This window comes from Sorex araneus, chromosome 8, assembly GCF_027595985.1.
Source record: "Sorex araneus isolate mSorAra2 chromosome 8, mSorAra2.pri, whole genome shotgun sequence".
Lineage (NCBI taxonomy): Eukaryota > Metazoa > Chordata > Mammalia > Eulipotyphla > Soricidae > Sorex > Sorex araneus.
Window position 1 is genome coordinate 26,434,060 of NC_073309.1, and position 12,432 is coordinate 26,446,491.

General features: G+C 40.3%; 1 protein-coding gene across 3 annotated transcripts in view; it reads right to left on the bottom strand.

Annotated features, from left to right (window-relative positions):
• RBL2 (RB transcriptional corepressor like 2) overlaps window positions 1-12,432 on the bottom strand; it is a 53,320-nt gene that overhangs the window by 1,610 nt on the left and 39,278 nt on the right. For all 3 annotated transcript variants that reach the window (XM_055145288.1, XM_055145287.1, XM_055145286.1), the window contains exons 18-21: window positions 9,853-9,924; window positions 8,620-8,725; window positions 7,843-8,048; window positions 7,124-7,288 (exon numbers count right to left, since the gene is read on the bottom strand). In XM_055145288.1, coding sequence (XP_055001263.1) covers window positions 7,124-7,288; window positions 7,843-8,048; window positions 8,620-8,725; window positions 9,853-9,924 — 549 coding nt within the window. The remainder of the gene's footprint in view (window positions 1-7,123; window positions 7,289-7,842; window positions 8,049-8,619; window positions 8,726-9,852; window positions 9,925-12,432) is intronic.

Genomic DNA, 12,432 nt, shown 5'->3' on the forward strand with positions numbered 1-12,432 from the left:
CCCTAGGGATGAAACCCAGGATTTTACATGTAAGGCAAATGCTCTAGGACTGAGCTACATCCAGGGTCCAGAGATTATTTTATTTTTGAATCTCTCAAGCAGTGCTGAGGGCCCCAGGGCCCATTGCTGGCAATACTTGGCCTGGTTGTGCAGGCCTGAATGTGCAGGCCCTTCATGGAGTGCTGCTTGGTCTGAATGGTGCCCAAGGGCCATGGGGTGGTGGGTATCAGACATGGGCCCTCTGTATGAGAAGCATGTACTCCAGTCCTGTGGGCGATCTCCCTGGCTCCGAGAGGTGATTCTGATGCATACTTGCCCACAAAGTCAGTTTACAAGTTAGAGTAAAAGGAAAAAAAGTTACAAAACTGATTTTCAGTCAGTGGTCTGCAAGCCAGTGGTTGAGCATCACATGGTTATGCTTTCTTTAGTCACTTCGTATACTGCTTTTTCTCTTTAAGAAAAATCATTATTTCATAAATAGCATTATGCCCTTTTCTCCATTTATTACTCAATTCTTAAGAATCATTAATGGAAATTTCATGAGAAATTATCCTGAATTCCCTGAGACATCCATCGTAGTGACTTATTAGTATGATTTAGAATACAACTAGTAATAATAGAGTTAGGGAGAAGGTGTAGCTGGTAAGGCACTGGCATGCACCTGGTCTGGGTCCAATCCCCAGCACCCTCCGAGACCTACCAGGTTTGATCCCTGAGTGCAGCCAATGTGTCCCCAAATTCAAAGACAGAATATATTAGTAATCATATATTGTCTTTGAGAGAACTGACAATACAGGCAAATTATTTCCTGTGTTCTGTGATTCATTTGAGGAATCCTGATTGAAAAACTACCAGAATCCCTCTTTTTGGTCCACACCCACATTTCTAGGTCACATTGTTTTCTGGTTTAAAAAAATTTTTTTGCTCTTCCTTACAAGTATGAGGCCCCAAATTTGATCCTTGTTAACCAAAAATAAGTTTTATGTCCTGTTTTATTGTTCATATTTCCTAATGGAAAGCACACTAGACATATACATGTACATTCTTTAAGATAAAAATCTCACACACAGGAAAGTAGAAAAGCAGTGGATCATGACCATTACCCTACCTCAACGAATTCAGCCAGTTTGATCTCGACTCTCATTCATTTACCATGCCCCAACTATTTTAAAGTCCTACACATTTTATCATAATATTCACATTTTATTTTAAAATAATTTTCTAACGCTTTCTTTGCGGTGCTTGGGGCGAGGGGCACGGGCTCCAGGTGACTGTCAGCTAAGCAGTCCAGTGGTTCAGCATGAGGGCCCAAGGAGTGGATGTGTTGCTGGAGCTCTGGGGATGGGAGTGACCCAGGCCTCCTGGGGGTCCCTTCGGGGCAGTGCCTGCTGATGCTTGGGTGCTGGGAGACTGGTGGGTTGGGGGTCAAACGGTACAAACACATAAGGCAAGCCCTGTTTAATATAATTTTAAATAAAATCAAGTTTTTCTTGTTTTATGGGTTTTTTGTTTGGTTTAAGCCACACCACTCAATGCTCAGGGGTTACTCTTGGTTGGTTCTGCACTCAGGAATTACTCCTGGTAGTGCTCAGGGGTCCATATGGGAACCCAAGTCGGCTGTATGCAAGGCAAATGCCACTATCACTGTGGCCCCCCAAAAATCAATTTTATTGTCAGCACATGCACTTCTAAGAATATGTTCTTTCACCTTTCTTTCCTACACCTGCCATGTTTAGTCTTCCACATGAATATTTCTTAACTTGTTAAATGTATACATATTATTCATATATTTCAGGTACTATGTAAGTTATGTAAGTATAGACCTTAATATACAAAGCACATTTAGCATATTAATACATTACACATTGGTGCTGTGCATATAACTTATATACGATACACAACAGCTTAAACACATTGTTCTTTTTTTCTGGTGTTGGGTGCTCAGGGAACCATTCCCCTGGAATCAAACCCAGGGCTCGTCCGTCACTCCACTCCTGCCCTCTGGAAATACCTAACTTTTACCCTTACCCAGTCCCCAGGAACATTCACTGTTTGTTCTGAACAATTCTGGCAGCTGTGCTCTGTTCTGGAATGAGCTCATTATATTAAAAAATCAAAATTGTGTATTTTAAGGACATTTCTCAACTGCAGGCCATGGAGGCAGTACCTCAGGGTAGTCCCAGGGCACCACAGCGTAAGACTGGGGTGCCAACTGGTAGGTCAGTGGGGGGAAAGGTCAGAGGGGACCATGGTCAAAAGACATCAAGAAAACACTGCTCCAGGCATAACTTCATAACTTATGCAATAGGCTGTAACAATCCAATGAAACATGCAGTGATTAGTGTTATCTTAATTGATCTTGTGTGGTATCAGATAATTCTTTTGATGGTATAAATGTTAGGATGGTTGGCTCAAGGACCCAAGCTGCTTTCGGCTTTGTAATATTCTTCCCTGACCTTTAATCACTAAAATCCTCTTTTTTATCAAGATGACAAACATTTCCCCCGAATAACAACCTAGTGTTACCTACCATTAATAACTAGGACACTCCCAATTCTGTGCATTTTTCAAAAACTTCCCTAGGTGAAATAATGTACAGGCAGGACTAAAAACTACTGATCTGAACACTTAATGATTTTGTACAAAAATAAGTTTTTTTTTATGTAAGGTAAATCCAGCCTGACTTATTTAAAAAGTACTTCCATGTAACTACCACAAGAACACTATAAAAATTTGTTCATTCCCAAAAATTCCTTCATTGATAATTAACCCAGTCCAAACAACCACTGATATCTCCTATAGTATTTGCCTTTTCCAGAATGTCACAGAAATGAAATTTTACAGAGTGACCATTGTATCGAGTACCTTTCACTAATGTTTGACATTAGTTTATATAATCTACCAGTAGTTGAATCCTTTTTATTGCCTAGAGGCACACTGTCTGGGTATACCACTCAGACAATGTTTACCCATTTGTTGTATCAGCTGTAGGACACTGGATTGTTTTCTAGTTTTTGGCAATTAGGAATACCAACATGTATATGAATGTTTATAGTGACTTAATGCCTAATTACCATGTTAATTAGGAGTTAGATTAATGGTTGTATGGTAAGGATATGTTTAACTTTTTCTTGAAGTAACTTTGAGTTATAATGTTTTATGGATATGTTTAACTTGTTAAGAAATTGCCAAGATGTTTTCCAAATACAATGGCTATACTCTATCATTCTGCACTCTTCCCAGCAATTTACATTATTACCAAAACCTGTTAGTGTTACTTTTAAGACTGTAGCCATCCTAACAGACTTAAGAGGGAAGTATATTCAAATCTTTTGCCCACTTTTAAATGTGAATGTATTTCTAAAGAATTTTGATAATCTTTTAGTGTAGATACAATCTTTTATCAGGTGAGTTCTATGAAAGTTTCTCCTAGTCTGACTTTTTTTATCCCTTTTTTTCTACAGTGTCTTGAGCAGAAATTCTTGATTCTGATAAAATACAATTTACTAATCTTTCATAAACTGTGCTTTTGCTGTTATATTTTTAAAAACCTCGCACAACCCATATTCACAAAGATTTTCTATATTTTCGCTTAGAATTTTAGGTTTTGGGGGGAGACTGAGATAGTACAAAAGATATCTAGTTTTATATACAGATGTTCAATTTTTTAGTACCAAGTGTTGTAAAAGCTAGTCATTGTCCACTAAATTTCTTTTTCACTTTCCTTGAAAATCACTTTACTGTACTAGATGTGTGGTTACTTGTGCTTTCTTTTCTTTTTTCATTGATATATACCATTTTCATAACACTACACTCTTGATTACTGTAGGTCACAGTAATCTTGAAATTGGTTTACAGTAATCTACAATAAGCTTGAAATTAGTGATTCCTCCCACTTTTTCAAAATTATTTTCACTATTCTAGTTCTTAGCAATTTTATGTAAATGTGGGCTATACAAACTATTTTGCTGTAATTTTGACCAGAATTCGGCTGAATTTATCAAGTGAAATCTAACATCCTGATACTTTACAACACACAAATATGCTATTTGTCTTCCCTTTTTTTTTTTGGATGGGGGGAGGCACATCCAACTATGCTCAAGAGATTACTTCTGACAGTGCTCAGGGGACCAAATGCCATGCCAGGAATTGAACTAGGGACAGTCACAGACAAGGCAAGTGCCTGCACACAGGTACGGTCTCCTCAGCCCCTCTCCTTTTTTAATTTTTGGGCTTTTTGCATCATGCCCAGTGATGCTCAGGAGTTACTCCTGGCCTTGCACTTAGGAATTACTCCTGGCGGTGCTTGGGGGACCATATGGGATGCTGGGAATCGAACCTGGGTAAGACACATGCAAGGCAAATGCCCTCCCCGTTGTGCTACTACTCCAGCCCCAATTTTATTAACCCTTGATTTTTATCACCAAGGTTATGTAGTAGTTGCTAGGTTAAGAGTTTTGTACAACTTTTTAAATATTTATTTCTAACTCTAAGTCCTAATGCTATTAATGTTTCTAAATTTATCTTTTTATTACCAACATAGAGAAATACACTTGATTGTTTATTAATTGTATAATCTTACAAATCTTACCAGTGCAGTCATCTACCCTTTTAAGAAGTTTTTAAGCCACAAACTCAATTTCTTTAATTCAGAACTACAGACACTACTGGGCTTTGGCAGCTTACATCTTTGAAAGAACTGGTCCTATTTTATTTGCATCGTATTGCATTTGTTGCAGGAAGTTTATTTTTATCCATCATGGTTTTATTAATGTCTGCAGGTCTTAAACTGTGCGCTATAGTTTTCCCTGACTGGTTTTGTTTTGTTCTGGGCCACATCTGGCTATGCACAGGGCTTTACTTGTGATCAGGGACCACGACTGGAGTGCCTGGGGCACCATATGCTCTGCTGGGGATCAATTCACGTGGGTCACCGGCAAGCCAAGTGCCTAAACCTCTGTTCTCTCACCCTTTTTAAACTCGATATCCGGTAGAGCTTAATTATTTTAATTCTGGGGCCACTCGTGGCTCTGACTCCCATCAGTGTTCAGGGGATCATGTGTTGCCAAGGACTGAACCAGGATCAGCCATATGCAAGGCAGGTGCTACCTTATTACTACCTCTCCAGCCCTTAATTACATGAATTTTCTCTAACTTGTCTATTTCATTCAGTCCAGCTCTTTTTCTAGTTTCTTTCTTTCTTTTTTTTTTTTTTTTTTGCTTTTTGGGTCACACCTGGCAATGCAGAGGGGTTACTCCTGGCTCTGCACTCAGGAGACCATATGGGATGCTGGGAATCGAACCCGGGTCGGCCGCGTGCAAGGCAAATGCCCTACCCGCTGTGCTATCACTCCAGCCCCTTTTTCCTAGTTTCTTAAGCTCGCTAACCTTAGGTCATAATTTGATACCGTTAATAAAATAGGTATTTGTTGTAATAAATTTCCGTTACAGTGTTACACTGCATCACACAAATTTTTATTTTATTTTATTTTTTTAGTTTTGCGCCACACCCAGTGGTGCTCAGAGATCACTCCTGGCAGTGCTCAAAAGACTTATGTGGTGCTGGGGATCCAATTTTAGCTGGGAAAGTAGGTAGGGTGCTTGCCTTATCCCCCACGCATATGGTCCTCCAAACCCATCAGGAGTAAGCCCCGTACACTGCTAAGTTACAGCCCCCAAATGGAACTCTAGTTGGCCACAAGCAAGTGTCTAAACTCCCGTACTATTTTTCTAGCCCCATGATATCAGGAAATGTTAACTCTGACTACTTTAAGTATACTTTCTTACTATCATCATCAGCAAAGAGGTATTAAAAAAATCTAATGGTAACTCTCAACGCTGGTCTACATTAAAGTTTTCCACTTTTTTCCCATTATATAGCTATGCTTTTCTATGCAGGTCTTATTAAAGATCATATATCACACTCATTTGTATTTTGTCTTAGAACAATATTCTTCTCCCCTCTACTATTTCACGATACTACACCATTCTGTTTAGAATTCAGACCTTTTATTATATATGTGTATTTCTTTTAAGTCTTTAAGTCTGTTTAGAATTCAGACCTTTTGTTACATATGTGAATTTCTTTTAAGTAATCTATATACATAAAAATCTATAAACATACATAAGGGCCTTTAAGATCCAGTGACACTTCTTTTTCTTTGGAGGTAAGGGAAGGGCCATTCTTAGGAATATTCGGCCAAGCTGTCTAGTGATGAAGGCTAGCTTTGGCCCAGTGGCACTAGAGGGACATGCCATGCTGACAGTCAAACTGAGGGGCTGCGCTGTAGCCCTTTGAGCTATCTCCCCCACACCACCAGTGGCATTTGGCACAGTGTAAGATTGCCAGTAACCTAGCCTTACTGCCTTAAGTACATTTCTTTCTTTCCCCTAATGCCCTTCCTGGACGCCCTTCTGGGTATCCCAACAACTTGCTCACTTTTCATGGATTAAGGGCCTAACAAGTTTCCCTCCCCATTCTAGCATGAAGTAGATACTACCACACAAATCTGTGTGCTCATATGATAATCTCACTGCTCTATACAAAATGTCTAACCAACCACAACCCGTTTAGCCTAGAGTCAAGAGGCTAGAGATTCTGCTTGCCCTAGACACAGACACTCAGTAATCAATTTAGAGATCCAATTGTTTTTTCCCTAGTGAATTCAAATATTTAACAAATATGATAAAAACAAAGCATAGATTTTTGCAGCAGAATTTTCAAGATGTGGGGGCTGAAGCCATAGTACATCATGTAAGGCACTAGCCTTGCATGCAGCCGACCCAAGTTTGATCCCTGGCATCCCCGTAGAACGAACCCGACCCGGGTTCGATTCCCAGCATCCCATATGGTCCCGAGCACCGCCAGGAGTGATTCCTTAGTACAGAGCAAGGAGTAACCCCTGAGCACTGCTAGGTGTCCCCCTCCACCCAAAAAAAGTATTCAAAATATATTTGTAGGAACAGAGAAAATAAATGTTACATATTTCTAAGCCTAAATTTCTCCTCCATAGCCCAAACCATTTCTTGCTCTACTAGGATTTATTCATCACTTCTTCCTGGCAGTTCCCATCATCCCTAGCATTCTGGGGCTAGTAAAAACCAAGAACTATGTCAAGCTCACCTTTGAAGGACTATTGCTGAAGTAGTAGAAAATCTTTTCTCGAGGAGAAAGCATTGTTTCATTTTTATGTGGAGAAACATACACTGGATGATTGTGAGACAACTGTATTCGGCGAGGAGAACCTGTTCTTATAAACGGATAGGGAGAGAGTGGAGGAGTATCCATCTGTTATTAAAAAAAAATTATAAAAGGGTAAACAAAATTTGTAACCACGCATTCTTTTTATTTATGTATTTATTTTGGTTTGGTGGACCACACCTGGTGGTGCTCAGGGCTTACTCCTGGCTCTGCATCCAGGGATCCTTCCTGGCACAGCTTGGGGGACAATATGGAATACCAGGGATCGAACCTGGCTCAGCCGCATGCAAGGCAAACACCCTACCTGCTGTATTATCACTCCGCACCCCCAGGGATTCTTTTTAAATATTTTAACTTAAAAGTTCAAAAGTCGAGGGTCAGAGATAGAGATAGACCTTAGCAGCAGAGTGCTTATAAAGTGAGACTCTAGGTTTCATCCCTGGCATCACCAGATCAAGACAAAGGATATACAAGTAGCTAATACTTAAGTGCCTGTACCAATTATTTTTTTAAAAAATTTTTCTTTTGGGGGCAGTGGGGTAGGGGGACAGGGAGTGGGGTAGGTAGCAAACCAGGAGTAACCCCTGAACACCACTAGGCACGGCTCAAAAAAAGCATGAAATAATCCCTGCCATACTTACTCCATTTGCCTGTGAGTACTTCAAGGCAAACGCCTGAATCTGTTTTAAGTAGATGCTGTTGTAGAACTGAATGAGGTCTCCCCTCTCCTCCTCCTCCATGTCACTGTTGGCACCTGTCAGGTGAGTAGGTGTGGGAGGGGCACTGCCAGGCTGTGGAACAGGCAAGGTGCTGCTTGACCTCATGACAGGACTGGAGTCTCTGCTGGCTGCAACCCACAGAACAAAGAGTGTTAAACACAAAGGGAGCGCAGACAGTTTGAAAACTCAGTAGGAAGAGCTACCTATTTAGTGTCAACAGGTGGGCACTTCACTCTTCATATTAAGGAGCAAAGCAGTAAGATTCATTTTAGCGCACGCGGTAAATATAAGCAAGTGCTTAGAAAGCAGATTACATTGTTAAGTTATACCAAGTATTCTAGAATCTGAACCCTGCATTAAGTGGAGGAACCTAACAATTAGGGGTAGTATTTCAACAGCTTAGTTTCAGTTCACCTGTCAAGAGTTTTCTGGAACTAAAGTCAACACATTACTGCCTGAAACCGTCTTTAATTGCCCTGGGAATCAAATGGAGGATGCAGCATTCTTCAAGCTTATGAGATGAAGGACAGCTTTACTACTAAATTGAGAATCTGGTTTATTGTTCCAACAAACCCTTTGACAATAAAGCATTTTCATAGTTTGTATATAGTAACTTCATTAATAATCCTTAATCTTCTAGGTCATAAAAATAAAAGAAACTCCTGATTTTGTGTAAGAGTCCATAAAGATCCCACTTACTTCTAGCTTTGTTTAGTTCTGTTGGAGAATTCTCATGGCTTCTGCTATCATTGCTTCCAGAATTTCTTCTTTTCCTTTTCCCTTTTATCAAAACACTTCTATAGACCTTCACAGAGACAATAAGGAACAAACTAGTATTGAGCATATCCTAACCTATAAACTGTGACATGTTACTTAATTCTCACAATAACCACATGGAGTGATAGTTGTCAAGATATATAGCCAAAGTCATGTTGCTATTACGTCAGGGATCGTTTGGCTGGAGTAATAATAGTCAACCATAAATCAAGTCTAAATGAGATCTCCAAGCCTGCTCGGATTGGGACTGGGCCTTCTCCAGCCAGACCCCCCATTTTCCAGTAGCTTGGCAGCCACACCCACAAACTGCCCTTGGTACCATGTAATCCCACCAACGGCCAACATCCAGAGACTGTAAGACTAAGCTCCCGGAAGCGCGCGGCCACAAAGTGGTCACATGACATGTAATAGCCTTGTTCTCCCTCTAGGAGAACCTGACAAGCTACCAAGAGTTTATTGTCTTCATGGGAGAGCCTTGAAAGCTTCCCATGGCGTATTCATATCCCAAAATATAGTAAAGGATATATGCATACCTCTCAGAGAGCCCAGCAAGCTACCAAGAGTATCCCGCCCACATGGCAGAGCCTGGCAAGCTACCCATGGCGTATTCAATATGCCAAAAACAGTAACAATAGGTCTCATTCCCCTGACCCTGAAAGAGCCTCCAATCATTGGGAAAGACGAGTAAGGAGAGGCTGCTAAAATCTCAGGGCTGAGTGTAATAGAGACGTTACTGGTGCCCGCTCGAATAAATCAACAAACAACGGAATGACAGTGATACAGTGATAAACCACGTCAGAAAAGGACGTGGGTATTTCATAGATGCCTCTTTGACATAGATAATTGCTAAATTTTAATTTTATGTTATTAGTTAAGTATACAGTAATATTTCCTTAATCAGACTGAAAAGTGATATAAAAATCAAATAACTTTCTAATTTACATCTAATTAATTATCTGAACTATGAACAAACCCTTTTGTTACCTTTTGGGAAAAATAAGATAAACATGAAACTCAATGTTTTGGAAGTTTAAAGACTTTTCTTGTTTATTATGTTGATGAAAAGTCCATAGAATCACTGTAGTTGTTGTTTTTACAATCATCAAAAACTGTTAAGTTTTAATTTCAGCTCTGAGACAGAATATGGTTGGTTACCTGGCTACGAGCCTGTGGTTGAGTCCTGTAACAACGCATAATATTATGGAAGGATTTGTCTTCTTTTGTCACCTGGCAAAAAAGTAAAGAGAGGAACTAACTTCTAGCAAGATAATAAACCTGCTGCTTAGTAAAACCAGCAAAAACAGTATTTTTAAAGGCAGACATCTTAAGCTCCTGGAAACAGTCCTTAGCTCATATAGTTAACAAATAATTACTATTCAAGGAAAGTAACTAGTGGCAAGGAATCAGTGGTATTTGAACCAACACCTGGAAACAAAAGTACAATAACAATAAAAAATTCACTGGAGGTGCAAAATAGATTTTAACTAGCAAAGAAAAAGGAGTCATCAAACTTAAGATACCATGAAAGCTGAAAAAAAAAAGAAAAATTAACCGTTCAGAGAACACTAATAATGTACATATAACAGGTGTACCAGAAAAATAAAGAGAATATTGTTAAATAAAGGTTGAAAGATTCTCAATTTCACTTTTTTGTGGTTGGTTTTTGTTTTGTTTTTGTTTTTGTGGGGGCGGGGAAGGGGGCTGGAGTTTTGAGCCACACCTGGCAATGTTGAGAAGCTCTTCTGGATCTGTCCTTAGGAGGGACCCCTAGTAGTGCTCAGTCCCACCCATGTGGGGTTTCAGGGATCAAACAAGGCAAGCACCTTAACCCCCACTATCTCTCTAGCCCTTTGGTGGTGTGGGGAGGAGGTGGGAGGGTGGGCATGCGCATGCGTATACATCACTCTCAACAAGCCCTGGGCTGGCCACACTCAGCACAACTCAGAGTGTCAAACCCAGGGCCTCACATGAAATCTCTCTCATTTACAAGCCACATCCTAGATTCCAAAATTTTAAAGCATTTTAATCTACAAACCCAGGACGCTCAATGAATTCCAAGCAAAATGGAGGGAAAAAAAACACCCTTAAATTAGGGTGGAGAGCTTTTACAAAATCCCTAACGATCAGCGAATCACAAGTTTGGATAGAGTCCTTCTGAGTCTGAACTGGAGTTCTTGTGGAACTACTCCAACTTCACAAGCCTGGGGAGGTACACTGTCAAAACTATTCCCCCACAGGGGCTGGAGAGATAGCACAGCGGGTAGGGCGTTTGCCTTGCACGCGGCCGACCCGGGTTCGAATCCCAGCATCCCATATGGTCCCCTGAGCACGGCCAGGGGTAATTCCTGAGTGCAGAGCCAGGAGTAACCCCTGTGCATCGCCAGGTGTGACCCCAAAAAAAAAAAAAAAAAAAAAAAAGCAAAAAAAAAAAAAAAAACTATTCCCCCACTTATTTATCATTTTGAAATAAAATCTAATTTCAGCCTGTAAGCAAAAAAGAATCTTAAAATATATCAAGAGAAAAGAATTTCACTAACCAGGGAATCCGAATAAAATGGTAGGAGACTTCTCAGAACATATAAAGGCAGAGAGGAAATGGAACAATGTATCCATAGTGCTCAGAGTAGAAAAAATAGTACCCTAGCTGCAGCAATAGTTCTTTCAGAATTTAGAGTGAGGGACTAGAGAATTTCATCCCCATATTTCCAAGTGGTAAGTGCAATCCCTGGAACTACCACTATTAAATCCCACTACACTGTGAATATAAGCACTGCATGGGATAACAAGGGAAGAGGAAAAAATGAGGCTCAAATGAAGCAGAAAGTCGATTGTAGGGGCTGGAGCAATAGCACAGCGGGCATGGCATTTGCCTTGCAAGTGGCCAACCCAGGTTGATTCCCAGCATCACATATGGTTCTCCGAGCACCGCCAGAAGAAATTCCTGAGTGCATGTGCCAGGAGTAACCACTGTGCACAGCTGGGTATGACCCAGAAAAAAAGGGAAAAAAAAAAGTAGATTGTAATAAAAATTACAGCAGGGTCCAGGACACACTTCTGCAGTGAAGTGTGCATCAGACCCCATTGAGTCCCCTGCACCACATGGTCCCCCCCAGCATTGCAAGGTGCAGTCATGAAGGCTCCAAGCACCACCAGATTCGGCCCTGCAGGCCCTCAGGCACTGCTGTGGTGGCCAGGAGAATCCCCAGCACTGCTGGTGTCTGCCTTCAGGATCTTTGTGCTAAACTGGATAGTTTCAATGAACTGAGGGAAAAAAATCTGGATCTGCTTTTGAATTCTCCATAATTCAGATGTATGGACAAATTAGGTGCATGCTTAGGAGGTAGGAGCCTGAAATGGAAAAATGAAAACCTCTTCAATAAATGGTGCTGGGGAAACTGATCTGGAACTAGATTCTCACACCATACCCAGAACTTATTCAAAAACCTCAGTATATTAGATCTGAATCTATAAAGTGAATTGAAAAAAAAAAAAAAACACTGGCAGTCTCTGATATTGACTTGGGAGGCATCTTCAGTGACTACACTATTGGCCTGGAAAACAGCAAAAGTTAACAAACAGGATGACATCAAATTAGGAAGTTTCTGAACTGTAAAAGAAACAATGGCTAAAATGAAAAGACATCCAACTGAATGGAAGAAAACATTTGCATATGATTCATCTGAAAAAGGACTAATAAATTCATCATTAACAAAAAACATCAAAAAATAGGACAGA